The sequence below is a fragment of the Hemitrygon akajei genome, chromosome 7 (assembly GCF_048418815.1).
Source record: "Hemitrygon akajei chromosome 7, sHemAka1.3, whole genome shotgun sequence".
Taxonomy (NCBI): domain Eukaryota; kingdom Metazoa; phylum Chordata; class Chondrichthyes; order Myliobatiformes; family Dasyatidae; genus Hemitrygon; species Hemitrygon akajei.
Genome location: NC_133130.1, coordinates 48648454 through 48672958, shown reverse-complemented (window position 1 = coordinate 48672958; position 24505 = coordinate 48648454). Strand labels below are relative to the sequence as shown.

At 40.0% G+C, this 24505-nt stretch overlaps 2 protein-coding genes across 2 annotated transcripts in view; both read left to right on the top strand.

Annotated features, from left to right (window-relative positions):
- Nucleotides 1-11688, top strand: part of rrp15 (ribosomal RNA processing 15 homolog) — a 35896-nt gene extending 24208 nt beyond the window's left edge. The window contains exon 5 of the mRNA XM_073050807.1: nt 11437-11688. Coding sequence (XP_072906908.1) covers nt 11437-11565 — 129 coding nt within the window. The 3' untranslated portion in view covers nt 11566-11688. The remainder of the gene's footprint in view (nt 1-11436) is intronic.
- Nucleotides 11689-13586: 1898 nt separating this feature from the next.
- The window catches only part of tgfb2 (transforming growth factor, beta 2), a 64282-nt gene continuing 53363 nt past the window's right edge, over nt 13587-24505 (top strand). The window contains exon 1 of the mRNA XM_073050806.1: nt 13587-14604. Coding sequence (XP_072906907.1) covers nt 14259-14604 — 346 coding nt within the window. The 5' untranslated portion in view covers nt 13587-14258. The remainder of the gene's footprint in view (nt 14605-24505) is intronic.

The following is a 24505-nucleotide window of genomic DNA, read 5'->3' as shown; positions in this document are numbered from 1 at the left end:
TTGTGCACATCAGTGCGCCAAACCCACTGATTTCTCACATTGACAAATGGCACAGCTAATACCAGAAAGATTGGGGGGGGGGGGGGGAATACAGTTTGGTATCTGACACAGATATGACACAGAGGAATTGTGCGGTTGGGCTTGATATATCATCCAAAGAATTGGACGAACACTCAGATCATACAATCAAAATAAAAGCTATCTGTTTATTTTTAAGATACAGTAAAATATTAGAATTTGAACAAGCACTAATGAATAGGGTGCAACTGCCACCTATCACTAACAGACTTTGCTTAATGAACATTTTCGCTGCTGTTTTGTGTAAGACATTTGAGTAGGTACTATAGGCCTGATTAAAATAGGTCTGCCCCTCTGCATCATTTTCCCAGCAGACGATTGGTTGCTAGTTGTTTGTTTTTGTTTGTGGATGGTTTTGAAAATCTGTCCATGTTCCATAGTTTCCAAATGGAAGAACTTTGAAGATTGCAAGTTTAAAATATTAAACGGAAAGTCTATTCTTTTCAGCTTAATCCTGTCACCTTTCTTTGGCCTACTAATGAAGATGTGCAATTATTGAGGAATTCATAGGAATTATTAATGAATATGGCGGGGGTAAATGGCAGATTTGCATTTCTTTGTATTTTGGTGAGAAGCTAAAGTCATAAATGTCAAATATTCCATTATATATGAAGCCATTCTTTTGGGTTAAACAATCACAGTTTTACATAATATTATTCGTAAATAATGAAATCCAGCTGGCTCTAAGTGTTTTTTCAACTAATTCATAGTTAGCCAGTCACCAAACCAAAGACTCAAATTGCATAATTGTGCTTGTTTTGCTGGCCTTTAGTTGAATGGAATCTAAACAATTGAGTAAATGTATATGCAGCACTTTCCTGGGCTGGTACCCATGTAATTGTGTCAACACACAGAATAAAACTGACTGTTATTTGAATAAAGTGAGTCATTTTGTTAAATTATCACTCTATTTAAAAAGAATTCAACAGCTGACAAGTTTGGCTTTTCATTTTCTTACCCTCCATTTTTCTTCCCATCCAAGGCATCTAGCCTCTGCCAATAGCTGACTAATTCTTAACGTGCTCAACAATTGATTCAAAAATTATTTCTAATGTTCAGGTAGAATTTGCCAGTATTTATTTTCAATCACTATGGCTTTTCCATTGATCTTTCTGGTTAATATATCAATTTTATTAATAAGCTTGCTAATAGAATCTCTCCTTTGTTTTTGCTTCAATCTCCCATATTTTTTAGTACAACTAACAGCATGGAACAAATGTGCAGTACTGCATTTTCATTTGGAAAAGTGATTCTTTTTTAAATTTATTCATTCTTAATGGTCATTCTTAATTGGCCTTGAGAAGGCCTGATCAGAACACTAAAGGTCTCATATCTATATATGTGAGAAACGTATACTTGTCATTGTGATTTTTGCACCTCCGCTCCATCTGCTAAAAGTGGGGTTCCCAGTGGCCAACCATTTTAATTCCTATCCCCATTCCTGTTCTGGCATGTCGGTCCATGGCCTCCTCTTCTGCATGATGAGGCCACTCACATATTGAAGGAGCAACATTGTAAATTCTGTCAGTGACCTCCAACCTGATGGCACGAACATTGATTGTTCCAACTTCCGGTAATTTTTCCCGTTCCCTCTTCAATTCCCCACTCTGGCTTCTTGCCACTTCTTCTCGCCTGCCTACCTCCTCCCCCAGTTCTCTTCCTCCTTCCCTTTCTCCTACGATCCATTCTCCTCTCCTGTCAGATTCCTCCTTCCTCCTCCTTTAGCCCTTTACATTTCCCACTTACCACCTCCAAAGTCCTTGCTTCATCCCCCTCTCCCACCCACCCAAGAGATCGCTCCCTTGTCCATTCATCCCTCCCCACTGATCTCCCTCCTGGCACATATCCTTGCAAGCAGAACAAGTGCTACATCTACCCCTACACCTCCTCCCTCACTACCATTCAGGGCCTTAAACAGTCCTTCCAGGTGAGGTGAACACTTCACCTGTGAGTCTGTTGGGGTCATATACTATGTTCGGTACTCCCTGTGGCCTCCTGTGCGTCGGCGAGACCGAACATAAATTGGGAGACTGCTTCGCCAAGCATCTACGTTCTTTCCGCCAGAAAAAGCGGGATCTCCTAGTGGCCACCCATTTTAATTCCACTTCCCATTCCCATTCAGATATGTCGATCCATGGCCTCCTCCACTGTTGTGATAAGGCCCCTCTTAGGTTGAAGGAACAATACCTTATATTCCGTTTGGGTAGCCTCCAACTGATGGCATGAACATGGCTTTCTCAAACTTCCAGTAACCCCCCTCACCCCCCTTCACCATTTTGCATCCTCTTTTCCCCTTCACCTCATCTCCTTGCCTGCCCGTCATCTCCCTGTAGTGCTCCTTCCACCCCCTTTTTCTTTCTTCCATGGCCTTCTGTCTCTTTCACCAATCAACTTCCCAGCTCTTTACTTCATCCCTCCCCCACTTTGTTTCACCTATCACCTTCTGTTTCTCTCTCCCTTCACTACCTTTTAATTCTACTCCTCAGCTTTTTTTCTCCAGTCCTGCTGAAGGATTTCAGCTCGAATTGTCGTCTGTACTTTTTTCATTAAATGCTGCCTGGCCTGCTGAGTTCCTCCAGCATTTTCATGTGTGGTGCTCAGATTTCCAGCATCTGCAGATTTTCCCTTATTTTCAACCATAACCTAATCACAGGGCAATTTACAATGACCAATTAACCTACGTCTCTGTACTGTGTGAGGAATCCAGAGGACCTGGGGAAAATGCATGCATTCCATTGGGAGGATGTACAGAGACTCCTCACGGTCTGCCACTGGAACACCGGAATGTCCCGATCTGTAATCGCATTGCACTAACCGCTACGATACTGTGACACCCAACAGAAGACAGTATATTTTTTCTCAAGGTTGAAATTTCTTAAATCAGAGGGTATGCAATTAAGGTGAGGGGGCTAATTTCAAAGGAGTGTGAGTGGCAAGTGTTTTTTTTATACACAGAACACACTGCCTGGGGTGGTGGTAGAGGCAGATATATTAGAGACTTTTTAAGAGATGTTTAGATAGGCTCATCAATATGAGGAGGTTAGAAGGATATAGACTAGTTTAGTTATTACTCATTTAATTGGTTTGGTACAACATTGTGGGCCGAGGGATCTTTTTCTGTGCTGTACTGTTCTATGTTTTAATGTCTGTGATTTGGTTAGCAGCATACACAGCACTGGAGTAATTCTGTATATTGCATTGTACTACTACCGCAAAAGTAAACAAATTTCATGACGTGTGAGTTATGCTAAACCTGAATCTGATATGGGGCTCTGTTGTGGACTGCGAGTGGGAAGGGGGCAGGGAGAGGCAGGTTATGGTTGGGAAAAGGGGAAAGGAGTGAGGAGGAGGTGGGAAGCACCAGAGAGACATTTTGTAATGATCAAGAAACCAGTTGTTTGGAATCAAATGACCTTGCTTGATTTGTTTGAAGAATTTCTGTATTATTCATGGGTATTTTGAGATGCAAGTATTTCAATGAAAAGTATTCCAAATTTATTTTTAAATCTGCAGGCAAAGTTGTTTATGCTTCCAATCACCATTAATAGTAAATATTTAATAAATCTATTTATCTGTTTTAGGTAGACCTAAGTTTAACTTGAGAGTCATGCCTCTGCACTTAATTAAAATGAAATGAACTGCTGGGGTCACTCGGGCACTCGTGGAGGCAAAGGGATGATTGACAGTTCAGAGTGAGAATCTGCATTAAGACAGACTGTAGAGGGATGATAGCCAGTGTGAAGGGTGAGGATGGCTGGTGGGTGATAGGTGGAACAAGAGCAGTGGAAGACAATAGAGTTGAGGGAATTTTTTGACAATTGCGATAGGTAGAAACTGAGGTTTAAATGAACAAGTGGAGCCATTTTGGGGTGGGGAAGGTGTGTGGAAGGTGAAGATGGGAACAAGTTGGTGGATAAGTAGGCGCACAAGGACTATAGGTGCTGGAATCAGATAATGGGAAGATTATAGTGGGAACCATTAAGGGTGGTGAAGGGCAGGTAGAACCAAATGAAGGAGGGGAAATGGTAAGTGAAGTGTGTAGTTAGATGGTGAATGGAACCAGGAGGAGAGGGATGAAAACAGATGATGAGGGCTAGGAAGGACAATGATGGAAATTGGAAAACTCGATGTTCATACCATTGAGTTGCAGACTACCCAGATGGAATGAGGTGCTGATGTTCTAGTATGTGTAGTGCCTCACTCTAGCAGTGAAAAAAGTGTTGGATGGAGTTAAGATTTTTGAGTTCTGTTTTTGTCCATCACCCACCAGCCTCTGCCTTTGAAACTCCTCCTCCCTCATCTCGACTGGAGGAAGGGGAGTTTAAGTGGCATGCATCTGGGATGTCAGGATCGCCATTGAGGACAGAGTGTAGGTGTCCTACAAATTGGTCACCTGATCAGCACTTGGTGTCGCAAACACAGAGGAAGGCACATCAGGAGCAGTGAGTGCATAACCAAGGTTGGAAGAGGTGCATGTGTATCTTGGCCCAGATGGAAAGGCTGATTAGGTCTCTGGATGGTGATAGTGGATGAGGTGCAGGGACAAGTGTTGTGGTTGAAAGGCGACCACAGTGAAACTGAATTCTGTGGAAGGTCAAAAAGGATGGGGGAGGGTAAGATGTGGCTGTGGAAGGCCAAGTGTTAAAGGATGATGTACTGGTAGTGGAAGCCAGCAGGGTGAAAGCTGAGGACTTGGGGAAATTCTCCCTATCTGTTTGGGGGCAGCGGTGGTGTTGGGGGAGTGTAAGGAATTGGGCTCTGAGAGAAGAAACCTGGAAAGCAGACCAAGTGCATGAGAATTTCCTAAACAATAAGGGCATTACAGATCTGGAATAGAAGGCCCCATCTGAGAGCAGGTGAAGTAGTGACAGAAACTTGGAGAAGGAGAATAGCGTCTCTTTCCTTTACAAGAGACACGATGGGAAAAGGTGTCGTCTACATTGGATGTGAGAGTTGGTGGGTATATTATGAGTGGATACTGTAAACTCCATCTCTCTGGAGATGGGGACACAGATATTCTGAAAAGGAAATGATCCAGGTGAATTTGAGGGCACAGTGGAAGTTCATAGTTATTCCAAATTGCATTGGACCCAAAGACAGTAAAGCTGATTTTCATGATAGTGTCGACTTTTTATCTGTCATCTCATGAAACTGAAAATACCCAAATTTACAAATCTGCAGTGCTGTGGAACAAACATTCAGCAATCAATCTAATCACATTAGGTATCAACATTATAAATGTATTACAATAAGTTTAAGTTTGGCACAACATTGCATTTAATTGAAGTTGTGATTTAGAAATTAGTTGGAAATAAACTTTGCCATATAGAGATTCTTTGCAGCTTGTGGGCTTTACAAATTGTTTTAATGTACTAGAGGTCAGCCCCTTCAATCTGCAAGAAAAGTAAGGTCTTGTTACTGGCTTCTGATTAGAGCAACTATAACTGTTGTGCTTTTCATTTGATCTGTTCATGAAGTTTTGGCATGGATCCTGATATAAAGGAAAGAACGTATAAACCCATGAACGAAACTCAGCTATTGGAAAAATAGTTGTAGAAGATCAGTAAAGAAAGGAAATGAAATTAAGTTGGTATCCTTGTCATTGAAATATCTAATGGAGCCCAAGAATAATAATTGGCTTAAGTAACCACCAAGAAAACTGATTTCTTTGCATTTAATATGTTTGTGACATTCAAAAAGCAAATTAACTTGACATTTAGGAATTTTTCAGTTACCAATAGGCATGTACTTCAGAGCCACACAATTAAGTTGTTCCTTTTTTCCCCTCAAATCAAATAATCTGGAATTGCCAACTGCAACAGATCAAACCTTTCCTAGTTCCTTCTTTATATTTAGACATGACTTTCCTGTGGTCATATCAGTGTATAAAATTACCATTTCTAGCATAATGCAAGATGCTGGAGAGAAGTGTGGTAAATACACTTAAAATTGGAAATTCCCTGCAAGTAGTTTCAAAAGTCTAAGTTTGAAACTTTACTCTGAGTATGGTGAAGGGTCAGAGAATAGTATGGAGAAGGGAAAAGGAGATGCAGATATTAAAGGTCCTAAAGTTTGAGGAATTGCTAATCTTGTTTATTTCTCATTGATTATTTAAAATTTAATCTCAGGTTATGTTTGTCATATCTTGCTGATCTTGATATTCCCCCCCACCATCCACCAAACATAAAAACATACCATTCAGTAAGATTATGGCTGATTGGATTGTGAGCCCAGTTGTGCAATCCTGTACACATCCTGTAACCTTTTGCCAACCCCTACCTTAAAAATATTCAAAGACTGTGCTTCCACTATTCCTTGAAGAAGCATCTAAATTTTTGTAACCCACTGAATGATGATCTTTTCACCTCATCTGTCTCAAATGGGTGACCATTTAATTTTGAACAGTGACAATTAATTTTTAAACTCTCCCTTGGGAGAAAATTTCCTCTGCATATCCACTCTCAGATTCATATGTTTTAATAAAGTCCCCTCTCTTTAGTAGATGCAGGCCTAGTCTGTCAGATTTTCGCATAAAACCACTGCATTCCAAGTGTCGGGGTACTAAACCTCTGAACTGCTCACAATGCATCAATATCCTTCCTTGAATAAGGATGCCAGTTGAATGCAGTACTCCAGATCTGATCTCACCAGTGTCCTGTGCAGCTGAACCTAATGTATAATTAAAGCATAAAACCTCCCTAATTTTGTATTCTAGTCATCCAGCAATATATCGACATTACCTTTCCTAGTTACTTACTGTATTTGCGTTTTGTGAATCATGCAGTGAGACACTCAGAGGCTGCTTCACAAACAAAGAGAAAATCTGCAGATGCTAGAAATCCGAGCAATGCACACAAAATGTTGGAGGAACTCAGCAGGCCAGGCGGCTTCTAGGAAAAGAGTACAATCAACATTTCAGCCCGAATCGTCAACCATACTCTTTTCCTAGGTGCTGCCTGGCCTGCTGTGTTCCTCCGGCATTTTGTGTGTGTTGCTCAGATGCTGCTTCATCTGTGTTCTGCTGTCTCTCACCATTTAAATTGTATGAATTTATTTTCTACCAAAGTAGATGATTTCAAATGTCTCCATATTATTCTCTTAATTGTCAAATCATTACTCACTCACTTAACCCATTTCTATCCTTTTTTTCATCTTGTGTTCTCTTCACAGCTTTCCTGCCTTTCTTTGAGTTGTCAGACAATTTGCCTGCCAGCCTAATGTCCACATCAATATGTGATCTCCTTCACCATGAGCTTTTATTTTCCACAATCACTCACTTATTCCCTCCTCTCCATTTCATCTCCTCACTCCAGCCCATCAATGGCAGCTTGGTCTGCACTCACCTTCTGCAGTACTGCCTTGTCTATCTGTAAGCTCTGTATTATCTGGACTTGCTATCTTGTTATCCCAAGCATACACCTGGAAAAATGATTTTTTTTCCAAAAAATGCTTGTTTTTAATATTTTTGTCCCTCCTTCAGAGACAATTATTTCAAGGGAAATTAATTCAAAAGAATCTTAGCATTTATACAAAGATCCACTAAATTATTTCTTATAAATGTAAAACAAAAACAAAATGCAGCAGCTTTCAGCACTCAGCACTCAGCAGGTTAGGCAACATCCACAGGAAGAGAAACACTTTGATTTTCCAGGATTTGCAGTTAGATTTGCAGCATCTACAGATTTTTAATTTCATATGTATGTTAATCCACCTTCCTCTTTGGCATCTAATCATTGATTTACCAAAAATTTAAGGTTGGTGAAATACCAAATCCCTTACCAGGCCTGAGGAAAACTGAATTCATCCTGCTGAACTCTGGAGTCAAACAGATGAGTGCCTGGCAGATTTAGTACTGGGAATCTGTTAAAATCTTGGACTTTAGCTTTCAACTGATCTGCTTGAAAATGTTGCAGGCAGTGAGATTGGCCCACAAGACTAAGGAAGTGTGTCTAATTAGAATTTATCCAGTGAATATGGTAATATAACTACAAAGATGAAAATGTTGAGTATCTCTGTCCCATAAGGTAAAGGTACCCTCTGTTACAATAGTAACATGTAGACGAGAAGGTTGCAGATAAATTTTAGTCTAGGCTGAATTGGCTTATGTTAGCTGGGGTAATATATAGAATGCTAGAGTCATAGTGGAATTGGAAAACCATTAGGACCTTGCTCTTGATCATTATGATCTTAAAAAGAAAGTGTTGCTATTAATACAGACTTTTATTTTTTCCAGTGGAGCTTGTAGTTGAAGAGCCCTATGATGATTATTGTATAGCTCATGAAGAAAGCTGCTGGTGCTAGATATTGACTGGGGTACCACTGTCTGTGACTGTGTGCAGCAAAGAGACAATTTGTAGCCTCTGGTACAGACTGTCCTTCTGGTGCTAGTCAGCTTCCTCATATTTAATTGTGTCCTTATCCCTATTACAGCTCTGGCCACGACTGGAGAATTAATGGTTACAACTTTACTGTCCCTCTGAGGGGAAAAATGTTCACAATTTGTCTTTTTTTTTCATTTATAACTGCTCCAATTTTGATTTTTAATATTTTGCAGTTGCCTTGATTGCAAAAATGTATTTTTTCTATTTGCTATACACAGTCATAAAATGCTGATTTTTCAGTTTATAACTGGTGAAGAATGACATAATAGAACTGAATCAACATGGATTATGAATTGGAAATTATATGTGGCTGGTACACTGGGTTGTAGATTCAGTCAGCTGCATTTTGTAATTTATAGCAATCTTGTGTCTTTGAACTATACTGCTGCCAGACAACAAGCTTCACATCATAGTAATAATTCTGTGATAATTATGATTCTCATTCTCAAAGATGTGACTAGTAGAATAATATGGGTGAACCAATGATTGTGAGTTGTTTAATTTACTGTAGGTTTTTAGTAAGGACCCCCATAAGAAATCGATCAACAAGGTTTGGAAATATGGCTTTGGGGTAATACAATGCCATGGCCTCAGAACTGGATATTGAATAGAAGACAAAGAATGAGAATATACAGGGTTTTTTTCCTCACAGGCTGGCGGGCAAGGATCAGAGCTTAGATCCCCATGTACTCATAATCAACATAAAATGATTTGGCCTGGAATCCTAATATTACTACAGAACGGTGTGTCATTATGAATAGGGTGGAGGATGTAAAGGGCCTGTGGACAATCAAAATGAGTGGGTAAGAACATGGGTGAGTGAGTCAGTGATATAATGTGGCAACTTAGGTGATGAGCTGCTTAGGGTAATTTTTAAATAATGTTTTTTGGGAAAATTCTGAAAGTGTATCCAAATTACTGAATACTCTAGTGTGTAATTAATTAGGTTGGCAGATGGTATATTATACTTGATTAAAGAGGATTTGGATACATAAATGTGTGTTGGCGTGTGGCCAGGTGGTTAAGGCATTCAGTCTAGTGATCTGAAGGTTGCAAGTTTGAGCCTTGGTTGAGGTTGCATGTGTGTCCTTGAGCAAGACACTTAACCACACATTGCTCTGCGACGACACCGGTGCCAAGCTGTATGGGTCCAAATGCCCTTCCCTTGGACAACATTGGTGGCATGAAGAGGAGAGACTTACAGCTTGGGCAACTGCCAGTCTTCCATTTAAAAAAAACCTTGCCCAGGCTTGCGCCCTGGAAACTTCCCAAGGTGCAAATCCATGGTCTATCGAGACTAATGGAGGTCTACACTACACACATAAATGTAGATGTCTGGTTACACTTAAAAAGACCTTAATGAAATGACACTTGGAGTTTTAGTCCTCTTACCTATGAAAATATATTTTTACTATAAATCGAAGGATCCTGACAATGATTGGCTCTTGGGGTTTGCAGGTTTGCTGCATGAGGACAGGCATTAGACTGGGCCTTCTCCAGATTTTCTTTATTCTCTAGGGTTGGGCAGAATGAAAGGAGATTCCATTGAAACTTTATGGATGTTGAGGGATAGGAAGATGGTTCAGGAAAATAGCACTGGTATGTCATTGGCCACATTCTTGATGCATGGTGGAACAGGTTCAAAAAGCAAAATTGTCATCTTCTAATTGTGTTCTTCCTCTTTAACACTGTAACAGCTAAAGTAGATGTTAACTCCAAAATAGCTATAGTTACATAAAGTTTTTAAATTATACCAACCCTAGACCCAGTAACTTCACAGTTCCTATAGAATCCTAATTCAGAGCTCATCTTTATTACATGGGCTATGTTATGGAGTATTAATATTGATATTAATTCCCAATCCTGAATATTGGAAAAAATGGTGCAATGTTGTGAGATGTTATTTTGAAATATGCTGAATTCTCAGAAACTTCTGTGAGCTCTATGGTTTTTTCCTAAACTACATGCAAATACCAAGTTTTGCAGGAGTGTAGGATGTTATAAGGATATTTGGGGATAATTTTTCAACTGTTCATGGTCAAGTACTAACAGTTCTTGCTGAATACCAAAATCCATTTTTCACATTCATATTTTAAAGTGAAGGCACTTTGTTATTGAAGGTGAATGATAGCAGAATTAACCTGGCAGCTACCGGTATGTAAGAATATGCAAAACATATTTTATCTTCAGTGAAAAAGGATTCTTTCCACAGCAAGATGAATGGAAGGCCAGTGAGGGCAGTTGAATCCCAAAAAAGAACATTTCTTCCCATGAAAAGAGACTTTTATTTTTATTTAGCCACGAATATATTAAGCATCTAACAAGGTTATCCAATATTGTTTCAATGTCGTGCCACTTTGTATTCCAACGGTGCATGAGAAATGCTGTTGATGTTCGGTGGTACACGACTGCAAAGCGCCTCAGGGTGGCGCTCTAGCTCCACTGGAATGGACAGCCTGTTCAGTGAGTGAGTTGTGAAATTCTACATGCCCGTGATGCACAGCCTTGTTTAAATAGGAACTCTTGAAAGCGAGTTGAGAGGGAGCTTACGGCTGATTCCAGCTACTGAGCCAGATGCCTCGAGTTTTAAACACAAATATAGGAAATGTTGTACAAGATTGTTTCCGTTTTAACCAACCGACCGCAAGAAAATGAATTAATGCCACGATAACAATGTTTGACGGGTTCCAAAGACACATGTATTCTGCAGTCATCAAATTTCCTAAAAGTCAGCTTTGTGCCATACGAGTTGATGTAGTGCATAATGGGGAGTTGGTTCAAAGATCAAAAGAAATATCACGTTTCAAAACATTTATTAAGGCCATATTTGTATTAAATTTGTGTGCCAAGAACTATTCTAATGAGTCAGCACCGGGGGTGGGGTGGGTTAAAATTACATCAGATGGGTATATAAATGGGATCATGTGTTAATTTTGTGTTTTTGATTCTGTTTGGTAATCAGCTGGTTTATTTTCAGGTTGTGGTTAAATCAGAAGAAGTTGCAGCATGGAACATATTACGCGATGACTTCATGATGGGAGCTACCATGAAAGACTGGGATAAGGAGAGTGATGTTGCTGGCGAGGAAAGTGCTTCGGACCGCTGATCCTCTCAGCAGAAGCACTCCTCGGTTTGAAATGTAAACTACAGCGATGCTCATTCTGTGAATGCAAGGAATTGTATAATATATGTTTTTTTTTCAAAAATAAAGCAAACTATTTCTTTCCAATGTCTTTTTAATCGTTTCCCAAATCCAAACACTTCATGGTACCTCATGCTCTCTTCTGAACTGTATGTGATTAACTGGAACGCGGGAGAAATGTTGATGCCTGCACCAAGTTGGGCTGACTGGAAATAGTGCTGGAGCAAGTTTATTCTTTAACATAATCTGGTCTTTCGAGGTTGATCTGTGTCGCAGCCGCGCAGGTAAAGCGCAGATCCTCAGGCAGCGCTTAATTCCTTCTGAAGTTCTATGATCCAATGGATGCATTTTCCGAAGGTTCCGTTCGCATAGCAATGAGACAAGTTGGCGAGGAATCTTGTCAGTGGGGAGAAGCAGCCATCGCACCTTTTTTTTTAAAAAAAAGCTGCTTTTCGCACTTGGTACTTGTGTGAAATATAGCCACGTTACTTTCAGACCGGACAGTGTACGGTTTAAATCTACCTTGTGTTGGTAGGGCTTGCTTTATTTTATACCTCCAATAACAGTATCTGTTTCGAATGTTTCTGCATATGTGCATGACGGATAACATAGATCTTCTAAGTTACTAGCGAACGGAGAAACTCCGGCCCAGATAATGCTGGTGGGGGAGGTGGGGAGTTGCTAGAGCAACAGGCATTAACTCTGTGTGACCTATGTTCTTTACTGCTCATTTTTGACGGGAGAATTCCAATTGTGCTGCCGGTCTGAATCACATAATTTTCCTCTGCGATGTGGAACGATTTGCCTGTCTGTCTTTTAGTTTAAAAACCAAGTTCCTTGTCTAACTGCCTACTCTGATTTTTTTTTGGAGTCACGTAGGGAGACTCGGATGCTGAGAATAGTGAAGTAATCGGGCACACAATGACCCTCCCAATAGAGGGGATGCCTCCTGCCTCAGAATTCGAGTTCCTAGTGCTCCTTTATATTGTTCGTTTAAGAGTTCGTTTATAGAACGCTTTATTTCCTCAATCGTTTTACTGTTTGTAATTCAATCCAATTTAAACTATGGTGTTTGCTTAGAAAGAACCAAAAACGACCGTTTCCCCTCTCAAACACTCCACCTCCAACTTCCCGTTTTGCCAGATATTATGCCCGGAAATATTTACACCTGAGCTGTAAGCGGTATCGGAGTGCTCGCTGACTCCAAGTGGGAAGGTTTCCGATGATGAGGAAGCGCTTGATCTTGATGACGTTTCACGCACTGAAGTTCACCACTTTTAGGCTCTCTCCAAAGTGCTTTGATCCCACGCTCCGTGCCTTGTAATCTTGCAAGGCTGCCTGTTTGCACGTTCGGCTTTGCGTACGTTTAGTTCAGATCACTATGATCCAGGTGGCCTCAACGATTGTAATTTTTTCACAAGCCTCAAGGTATCCCTGGTCTATTCTTTTCAAAGGACAGAACACTTAATTACGATGTATATTGGTTTTGGGGACGTGGGCGGTACAACGGAACTCACTTTACAGCATAAGTGGTTGCAGCAGCTCTTCTTAGTTACTGTCATATATAACCTGTATATGTTACAAAGGTCGGATTGCTTTTTCTCGTATTTTAATTCTCAGCACTCGTTAACATGCAAGATGGCGGGATGGAAATGCAAACATTCTCCTAAAATTGTATATAAATGAACGACGGTCCATAATCTGAAAAACCCTGACCCGTTTTGAAATGGCAGATCTCTTGCCCCGCGCCCTGTCGTTATCGGCCTGTTTCTTAAAATTTGGACGAAAAGCGAAAGTAAGTTGCGGAAAAAGGGAGGCGGGAGGTAGACGGCAGGCGCTAAGACAGCGCGGAATACCAGAGACGCCTGTGTGTGGACAGCCTGGTAACGAGCGGCGAGGAAACCTCGGACCCCACGTCACTCGATGGAGGCAACACGTGGTTAAGAGGACATTATAAATGCCTCCCGTGTGCGAGCCTGATGTTATCTGCTGGCAACTCTCTCCCTCACACGCACACACACACTCTCACTCTCTCTCTCTCTCTCTTCCCCCACTCACTCACTTCCAGCCTGGGATCCTTTACTAGCATGGGGCAGCGAAAATAACGGTTCACTGCTTCAGATTTTTTTTAAGTATAATAAGTTAATTTCAAATAAGAAAAAAATATAATCTTTCTGCCTCTACAAAAATCCTAACGTAGCATTTGACAAATTAATAGTTTTTTTGGCAAAATTGTAGTTTTTTTTTAAATCTCCGTGGATCTAAAATCTCATCGTGGTGGAATAAAGCTGGTATTTTATTGGCATTTCACTGGAGAAAAGCAGAGGGGTCAGAGAGAAAGAGAGAGAGAGAGAGAGAAGTTGGGCGAAGTTTAAAGACTTGGTGCGGATTGCAATGAAGTGAAGGTGTGTTTATCTTCGGCAGTAGCAGTGTTGGTGCCGGGACTAGCGCTGCAGCGAGGAGGCAGCTCTTGACAAGTCTGTGAACTGCACAAGGCTTGAGAATCAAGAATAAGCAACTAGAACGTGCCTTTATGCCTTTTTTTATTGTAAATATCTAATCTGCTTTTTTTCGCGTGAAGATTACGATCTGCAGCTGCTTTTCTTCCCCCTCTCCTCTCCCTCCTCCCTTCAACTTCCAACTTACCAACTTTGAAAATGCACCACTCCATTTTCACTGTGTTTCTCACGCTGGATTTGGCGATGATCGGCGCTTGCTTATCGACCTGCAACACCCTCGACATCAACCAGTTCAAGGATAAGAGGATCAAAGCCATCCGAGGTCAAATCCTCAGCAAACTGAAACTTACAAAGCCCCCGGAACATTACCCGGAGCCAGAAGAGGTGCCGGCAGAGGTAATCGCGATTTACAACAGCACCAGGGATTTGCTTCAGGAGAAGGCAAACGAGAGGGCTGCCACTTGTGAGCGAGAAAGGAGTGAAGAGGAATATTACGCAAAAGAAGTTTACAGGATTGATACGAATCCATATAGCTCCCGTGAAAGTAAGCCTTAAAAGTAGCTTAAAGAGACCACATCCCTTTTTGTCAGCCTATGTATGTATTTTACCAAGCATTAAGACGACATAAATCTGCTTACTTCAAATGCCCATTAGTTTGGCTCCAGATGTATGATTGGCAATGCTTCGTCTAAAGCGAGGATTTAATAGTTGTAATACCCACCCTGTGCCAGCAAAAAGGGATGTCATTCCTCCTTAAGAATTACTTAAACGTTTTTTGCACGGGTAATCAACGCGACCAAAGAAACACCCTGGTTCCTCGCCAGTTTTTTTTTGTATGATGTAGATATTGTGATATATAAAGCATGAGAGGTATTCGCCTATTTGGACAGAGCATACTGACGTGACTGGAACAAATAATAATGACATATTTTGGTCCTGTTTATTTTTGTAGCGGTAAAGTTGAGTTTTGAGCGGCGTGCACAGCCGCACGCCCACCAACTGATTTGGGATAATACTCGTGAAAATCATATCTAAACTGTTCAGCGCAGAATCTAAAACCTGCTATCTTCAGTGGAAATGCAGAAATTCCAAGACAGGTGCTTTGTAAACAAACACGACAGTCAGGCATGGGGCTGAATATTCGATCGTCGACTACCATTTAACTCATTGGGTGCTGAACCATATTTTGTCGGTTTCCAAATACGCCTTTTAGGCGATGTGACAGGGTAAATAAAACTGACACGTGCGCGTATAGTTAAACGCCCAATGGTGCAGAAGGTAAAATGGGTTCAATGGGATAAGCTCAACAAATGCTTTTTTTTAAAGTTAAAATGATTTTCTCTGGTCCGGTGCTCAAAGAGTTAACAACTCGATCTTGATTTTGGATGAAAGCGGCAGTTAAAGAAAATATATCTAAAAAAATCTAGTAAGTGTTGTAAACAAACAAGTTGTTTCTGGGAGGAATAGGCCGTAGAAAGTGATTTAGAAGATTGTCCCAATATCTCACAGCTTAGAGGCAGGTTTAAGATGTTTGTTGAAATGATTTATAAAGTGTTAAGCAAGCAGTTATTTATCAACAGGCCGAAAATATAACATGCCATTCTAAAAAACTGTCAGTCGAAACCCCAAGTTATTAATAATAGCCTACAAATGCGAATGAGTGCAAAGTGAGTGCCTTTTAGTTAAAATGTTTTTAATAGCTCTTTGCAATCCCTTTCACCGCAAGTGGAGGGAGGAGATTCGTTCTTATTAGGTTGCTTCGTACCAGGTTAACGGAGGAAAATGGCAGGCCCCGCAGCCCTCAGAGGGCACTTTCACATGCAGACCTACCCCTGGGCGGAGTGCCAAAATCATTACACAATAAACGGGTCAAAAGGGTAGTTGTGAGATATCAACCGTATATACATACAAAATATATGTTTCAACAGTCTAGTCGGTTGCTTCAATTGACTTAAATCTTGTTATTCGGATTTGGGGCAATTGTATTGTCCAATATGTAGAAACCACGAATCCAGTATCAAAGTTATTTTAAAGTGTAGTTTTTAAATAACGAAACAGGAAAAGGCAACTCAGCTTGCAGTGGCCTTTACCTGCCTTGGAAAAAAGTAAGAGTTTTTCTTAATTTTTACCCGGCACAAGTGTGAGTGGAGGATGGGTCGAGAGAGAGTACTGTATTGTTTAACGGGAAGCACTGCCAAACCCTCCACATGATTTTTTGCAGACTTATGTAATGCAAACCCTAAAACGTTTACTTTGAATCACTTAGTGTCAAGTTTCCAAGTTAAAGATTGCAATTTTACGGTTGTGGGCATGTCTTTCTCATTTTGAGAGTTTTCAACCCCGGAATATAGGACAAGGAAATAGGATTGCTGGAAAAGAAAGCACCGTGTTATGAAATGTGTGAACAAGAATTTTGCTGGATAATTGAAAGTAAAATAACCCAAGAGAGAGGAGGGACGATATTCCTCCGGGCTCCGGCGCGTTCGACCACTTTAAAACACGTATCCTGTTTCGATTTGCCTAATTTGGCACAATGGGCAACCTGGCTCCAAACTGCATGCACCGTTTTCCTGATACAGTGTCCATATTAATTACATCTGGCTTTGAAATGCGTGTTCTGTGCGGAACTCCTGGTCCTAGAGTCTCCAGTCAAGAGTCTGAACCCTTTGCATACGGTGCCCCTGAACTTCCAACTTCGTGCTGTTGCTTGTGTGCATGTATACTGGACCTTACTGAACTCCAGGCTCCGTCCCTAAAGGCTTGTTTTCCAAGCAGTTGCATGTGTATCTAAGAACAAGATTCGACCAATCGGAAGCCAGGAAGAAAACAAAGACAACTCGGCTATCGGGGCAGTTTCCGCACAGCCGGAGTGCATCTATATTAGCAAGGAATGGGAGCTAGTACTCTCCACAGAGGATCCTACATACTGCTCACGGATTGATAGTGGCGCTTTAAAGAATTCTGGGAGATAAAGCGAACGAAGAAGTATGCAAAGTACCCGATCGCTCACAATAGGCAGTGCTGTAATAAAGCCCACAGGAAATGCAATGACCTCCCAACGTTAAGAGCAGCGAACTTTGTGCTTACTTCTCTCGAACTGAAAGCACATGCTAGATTGGGGCGTGTGGAGTTGGACCTCGGCGAATCACAGATTCTCACAAGTTTGTTCTGACTAACCATTGGCCACGTTCTTGCAATGCGTTTGGCTGCGTGAGGTTAGCGCTGCCCGACTTGCTCGAATCCGTTGTAATTTCAGGAAGGCACTCGGAAGAGATAAGTTTCTGGGGGAAAAAAATTGCAGAACCAAAATAAAACAAGACGAGATGATTCCGCCATTCATAGTAAAACGATGCTTAAAGGCCGCATCTTATTTTGCATCCACGTCAACCCAGCTCGGGATTGCGGCTGGAACCGGCGGGGTTGTTTTAGAAGCACTTGTTCCACCGGGGAGAAATGCCATATGTCTGAAATATTGGAATCTCCTGAATCAGCATTTCAGTGAAGTTACCGAACTTCATTGGAATTTAGAGCAAAGTTACGGAGCATAACTGGAATAAAGGAAGGGCAGATACAGAGTTACCAATAAGTAATGCCAGCGACGCTCCATTCTCACAGGATTTGGCTCGTTATCCCCCTGATCTCTTGAATCAGAGCATGGTTTTGTTGATGCGGAGGTCATTAGTTCTTACATTGAGTCTTGCTGACGTACAAGTGCAGCCTTTAGTAAATTTGTATTGAAGAAAGTCCATTATCAACTTCCAGAAATCTCAGTTTCGTTAACACCAAGCTACAACATGGCAGTGCTGTACCTAAATCTAGCCCCGAAGCATTCTAATTTTTCCTGTGCTGTATGATCACAAATCAGGCGTGGATACAGCAGTGTAGGTGAGCGGCAGTGAGGCTGGACAGATATATCTGAAGATGAGTGAAAGGCTGAGGCTATTTGCACATAGCGATATGACACGTGATGCAGGTGCGCAAATCTTCGGAAAAGTCTGGTGCATCTCACTCCTATACCAAAGTTCCAGAGGATCGTCAGGAAATTCCAGACCCGCATTCATCATTAAGTTGTGGGAATTATTTGCCATTTTACAAATCTACAGATCTGAAGAGAGAGAAAGTCTACAAATGCTGGAAATCAAACAAAACACACAAAATGCTGGAGGAACTCAGCAGGCCAGGCAGCATCTGTGGAAAAGAGTAAACAGTCGACGTTTCGGGCCTAGACCCTTCATCAGGACTGAGCCTACTTCCAACCTGTTTCACTGCAGTATTTTCTCTCTTTTTTTGGCCCAGGAGGGAGTTTTTAAACTTTTTAAATCCGTAGTCGGACCTGGCAGCTTCTGTTTAGTGGTATATTTTGCACGGGATGAAGAATGGACATTGCTTTAAAAGTCGACGATCTGCCATACAACGTACTTTCTAAACAAAAACGTGGAAAATAATTCCCACAGCGTAATGATCATCCATTGAGCTCCCTAATTAAGAGATCATTTAGGTAATATTAATGTAAATTTTTAACTAACTGCATTGTGGTTTTCAGAAAAAAAATTGTGAAATTCTGATAGATGTTCCCAGAAACTCTTTTAATGTAAACACAGTTTGTCTCCAGCCTTTGGAAACCATTCATCCTAAATAGAGAATGTAAATCTGGGTCACAAATTCAAAACTAAAATATCACAACATTCCACGAGGAAATCTGCAGATGCTGGAAATTCAGGCAGCACACACAAAATGCTGGTGGACCGCAGCAGGCCAGGCAGCATCTATAGGAAGAAGTACAGTCGACGTTTCGCGCTGAGACCCTTCGTCAGGACTAACTGAAAGAAAAGATAGTAAGAGATATAAAAGTGGGAGGGAGAGGGGCTCTTCTTTCAGTCTGTCCTGACGAAGGGTCTCGGCCGAAAATGTCGACTGTACTTTGTCCTATAGATGCTGCCTGGCCTGTTGCATTCCACCAGCATTTTGTGTGTATTCCATGGAAGCAAATAGTTTGAGCTAATTAAGACATTGTAAATAAATACATTAGCAAATCAAAATTAGAAAAAAAGAAATTAAAGAAGGGCTAAAATGCCATTCACAAAGTTGCAGATCTAACTATGGTATGGAGTCTTGTTAACAGTATGACATAATTATGGGGGAAATGAAAACCATGGCTAGCTTATTGAACCTGATCTCCAAGTGCAGCGTTATCAAATCATTGTTTTGTTCTGGTGCAGAGAGTATGACAACAAATAATGTTTCTGATAACTGATGTTGCTAATCAAAATGTATACAAACTGTATCAGCATTTTATATTTTACAAATCATCTAAAACAATAGGAAATCCAAAAACTGAACACGGTGGAATATAAAAAATTAGATTAAATGTAGGAAATGTGCAAACGTTTTTCTAATTATCCTACTAAGTTAATTGTTAATCTAATTCTTCAGAATATTTCCCCAATGATTATCAAATTAAATTTTTCGTATGAGTGGAATATTGATACAGCTCTAATAATTTTTGTTCGGGAAAGTAAATATTCTGAGAAGATGCAGATTTTTTTGGGGGGGGGGTTAAATTAAAATGCTTAGGTGGTCCATTGGAACAGCAGTGCACTTTGTAAATTTAGGAGTGAGCAATTCTAATGCTTGAAGCAGTCCACTTGCCCTGCACCATGACTGTGCAAAAAGCACACATGCACTTAACTCTTTCCTGTTAGGCAGAATACAGTTTCCGTCGTGTGTAATGTACACTTTGAGCATAACTGGCAGGACTTCACACTCCACAATTACAGGCCGTGGATAGTAATACAGCCCAACTGAAGATTCACTGAGAAGAACAGTAGCGGCTAGTTTATGTCTGTGCCTTTCTGTGTGAGGTTTTATTAAGATCTTTTCAAATGCACATATTTAGCTAAGTTCTTTTGGGAAGACAAATGGCTGCACTGTTCAATGATTATCAGATGATGAAATGGATTGTGACTGTAGTCTGTGTAATGACCTCCTGGTATTTTCAAGTTCTTGCAATGAGGAAGCAATTTTGGGCAAACTTACCCTCATCCAAATCTAATACCCTGCCAAGTACTTCCTTAATTCAGTGCACCACTAATAATATCTATTAGTCTCACAGGAACTAACAGATCTATCTGTGGAACAAGGTCATTGTATTCAGGCTGAGAGTCAACAGGAATACATTTATACAACTTTCTAGTTGTACACAGTCCCAGTGTATTAAGGGTATTGTATTAAGAACATAGACAGTATTGACCAGGTGACTGACAGAGACCAAACACCTCATTTTTAGAAGATTTTGGAGCTACCTGCATGCATTGCTTGGAATTCTGATTGCCTAAACATCTTGGCATTAGTAGTAGATGTATTCCTAAAAGTTGTTATACATCCTCCAATTCATAACTTCTAACTAGCTCCAAACCACTGAAAAGATAGATGGAGGTAACGTAAATGAAATCAAAGGAGCACTGTCTTTGAATCGTATTCCCTTCCTTCCATCAAGATCCTCAGAGTATATACCAGCTGGGCTTTTTAGTTCTTTTCATTACTTATTTTTTTCTCTTTTATCTCAGCAAGTTCAGTAAGCACATGGATGTAAGGAAGATAGATGGATATGGACATTGTGTTGGCAGAAGGGATTAGTGTTTGGGTGATTTTTGCTTTGCTTTTTAGCTGGTTGGGCACAACATTGTGGGTCAAATCGCCTGCTCTTGTGCTGTACTGTTCTATATTCTATGAGCAACTTGTAAGTATACAATAGTTCTTGTTAATGATCTTTTCCTCAAAAGAGATTTAATTTTCATTTTCCATTCCAAAAGAGGAAAGGTGGCTGTTGATTAAAACCAAAAGTAGCAATGAGATTTGCAGTGTGTTTAGGCATAGTCTGCAACACTCTAAGCACCAGCACAGAATAGTATAATTTTCTAACCAAAACAGTATTTAATGTGTAACAATTGTATAATTAATGGTCTGTTTAATTGGCTCACAATAATGCATTTGCCTGATTGCTTTTGGAATGAGTGTAGTTCCTATCAAGGAAGTGAAAGTCAATATTAAAGAGCAGTTCATTTTACTTGGGAATCATTCTGTATCAATACCAAATGATGTGAAGCCTGTTGCAGCATGGTCAGACAAAGAACAACGTTCTCCCTTCTATGCCTAATGATGCACTTAAGACCAACCCTAAGCAATGTGAATTGAACCAGTATGCCATCTTTCTAATCACCCACAGCAGGCACACTGTGCCTTTGCTATCCATGATTGCCATGGAGGCACTGGAGACAAGATCTTCAATTTATCCTTGCATTAGGAACTAGATTCAACCAATGATTTTGACAGTATATGAACATGTATAACAGGCAATGGCATACAGATGATTTCATAGACTAGGAAGTTTCTTAGCGCTTGCTTTGCCAATGATATTTTTCTGATAAGGAGTTAGTAAACCTGAGTGTTGTGTTGGAAAACTCTCCTATTCTTTGTAAAGCTACATTATGAATCAGAGCTTTATAGTAGCATTAATAAGTAATATTTTTCAAGGAAGTTGCATTGGAGTAGATTTGAGCTTTGAGCAATAAGTGAAACAGACTTTTTCCCCTTTTGCATATTGCCTAAAGAGAGGTTTGAATGGAACATGAAACGGATGTCCACTCTACCATTTCTTATTTGCTATCCAAAAATAAAAACAAAAATCCATTTTATTTCAGCCAGAACATCCAACTTTGAGTGCAGATTCTAACATTTAAGGGTAATCATTCCTGTAGCTAAGAACAGGTCAATAGTTCCTAAGCAGCACCACAAATAATTTATTCCAATGTTAATCCAAAACGTTCACTCTCTGAACAGTTGTGAGTATAAAATAAACCCAATCTTTTTAATAGACTCTTGAAGAATATTTAGAGTTCATACAGTTTTATGGAAAAAAGTGTATAGAAACTGAAATCATCAAGTGAAGTTTCCAAAATAAATGCAGGCAGCATAACTTTCACATGCCCCATCAGTTCTCAAATAATGGCATCTGAAATATTTTCCAGTCAGTCAAAAAGGCAACAGTTGTCTTCACTTGTCTGCTGCAAGTTTACTTTCCATTGTCCAGTTTAATTGTTGATTGAAATGATCTAGAAATTCTTGACAAGTTCCATGACCTTGACATTTGATAATTTGATTTATATGTCCATTGTAGTTGAGATTAATTTTAAAGGATAATGCCACAAGAGAGATACTGACACTTGAGATATGTTTAACGATGTCTGCATTGGCATCTGGTGTTCTTTCCTTCATTTATTCTGCTTTCCTTCTGATGCAGTCATAAAATGGGATCTTGATGTTCTTACATATCTTTGCCTTTAATGTTCATTTTGTTAAGGGCAGGCTTTATTTGGAATTTAGCATCTAGGGCCATGGTACAGTGTCAGTGGACCAGGACATGTTGTACAGCATTGCACCACCAAGACCTCAACTTTCAAAGGGATAAAGTAATATTTTCTGAACCACATCCATTAGAAACATCAAATTGCAGCTTCAGTTTTTTTCATGTCTACAATAGTCAAAACAAAGTGCCAGGTTTTGCACTACAATTTGAAACTAGACAGCTTGGCCTAAAATATTAGTCTGGTTGTTAAATTTCTGCAATTCAAAACCTTGGCTGTCAGATTTCTCCATTAACAAAATCACCTGCAAGTGAAATGGATGTTTGATCCAGATGCTTGCTGATCATATAGAAAAGAAAACTGTAATGTTTGTGGATATTTGAATCAGATTATGAGGAGAACAGCTAAGTAATATGTTTTCATTCTATCACCCAGTTGAGCGCATGTTATAACAATGACGCAGATGTTAACTAAACGTAACAATTAATCTCTATCAATGTCTGCCATTTAGTCAGACATGAATTGGGGAAAATCCTTAGTGGTGGAAAATTTTGGGAGCCATAGATCAAAAATCCACTGGCCCTTCCAAGTATGCTCTGTTAACTACCAAATTGTCTGTGTGTATCGATTTAAGACTGGAACTTGCACACATGTGTAATTGATGGCATAAATTTTAAACTTATTCTCACACAATTGTCATCTTAGCTTTCAATATGCTTCAACATTGGTGCCCTCATGGAGTCCAGTGGTGGAGCTGGATCTTACTGAATTCTTTAGCATTAGAACTGATGAATGGTCCACAAATTCATTGAGTTCAATGGAGATTGTGGGGCTGAAAAGAAGAAAGGTGAGAAGTTAAGGTATTCAAGAAAATTATTTGTAGCTTGTTCAGTTTTTTTAAGGTCTTTTGTTTGTATCTCAGTCCTCTTCTCAGCTCTGTTATGGAAGCTAAATCTTTCCTCAATTCTGAAGAAGGGCCACGGATTCAAAATGTTGGCCAATTTTCTTTCCATAGATGCTGCTTGACTGGCTGTATTCTTTCAACATTTTAGTTTCAGTAAAAAGCAGTTTTACTCTCTTTTTATTATTCTACTTTAAAAATCATTTTAATTGACTTGTTAAAAATCTGTGACTTTCTTTATTTTATAGTTTTCTTGAAATTGATGAAATATTTAAAAGTTTGATAGGTTTGAGAGCAGGTTAAGTTATGTGGGGTGGGGGCGCTTTTCTGGCTGTTGACTTTGTAAAAAGAATTTTCAGGGTTAGACTTTTTCAATAGGTTTGTGGGCCCTGTCTCTGTACTCTGTACTGCTTTGGACCAGTGAGATAGTCCCTCTTTTGGATTACTTCAGCTTGGGAGAAGGGTAATTGCAAGCAGTGGTTGTGTTATTTTACCCCAATATATAATTAGATAAAATATGTCCAATTTAACTGAAAACATAAATCTCAAATTAGTTATTCAGATGTACTGAAAGATTAACATTCTCCCTATATCTATAGTAATTAGTTTAAGGTGCATAGCAAAGGATTAAATTTGACTTTGGCGATATTATTGATGTTGTGGTTTAGTTGGTCACTGTACATGTGGCTGGAAGCCCTTAGTATTTTTGAATTTCATATTTGCAAGATGGAGAATTTGCTGAAGTAATTAATAGGTTTTTAATCCATCAGTTATGACAGGTTATCACATGCATTTTTTTTTTCAAATGCTGTAGTTGACCCTATTGACTGCAGTTCTTGAAGTGCTGATTCCATACATTGTCAGTGAACTCCCTGTATGGGGGAGGAGCTGAATCACTCCTACCCACTGGGCAAAAGTATCATAGAGGCATACAACTGCAGAGTTTATAAACATCAGCATCTACTTTCCAGGACCCATGTTTAAAACTCTAAAGCAGAGGTTCCCAACCTTTCTGTGCCATAGACTCCTACCATTAACTGAGGGGTCTGTGGACCCCAGGTTGTGAACACCTGTTGTGGAGAGACGTGTCAGTTTTGCGCCTTTGTATTAAGAAAATAACTGTTACTTTTGAACCTAATACTTGAACACGATACTTTAAGTGAAATTATTACCTTTCTATG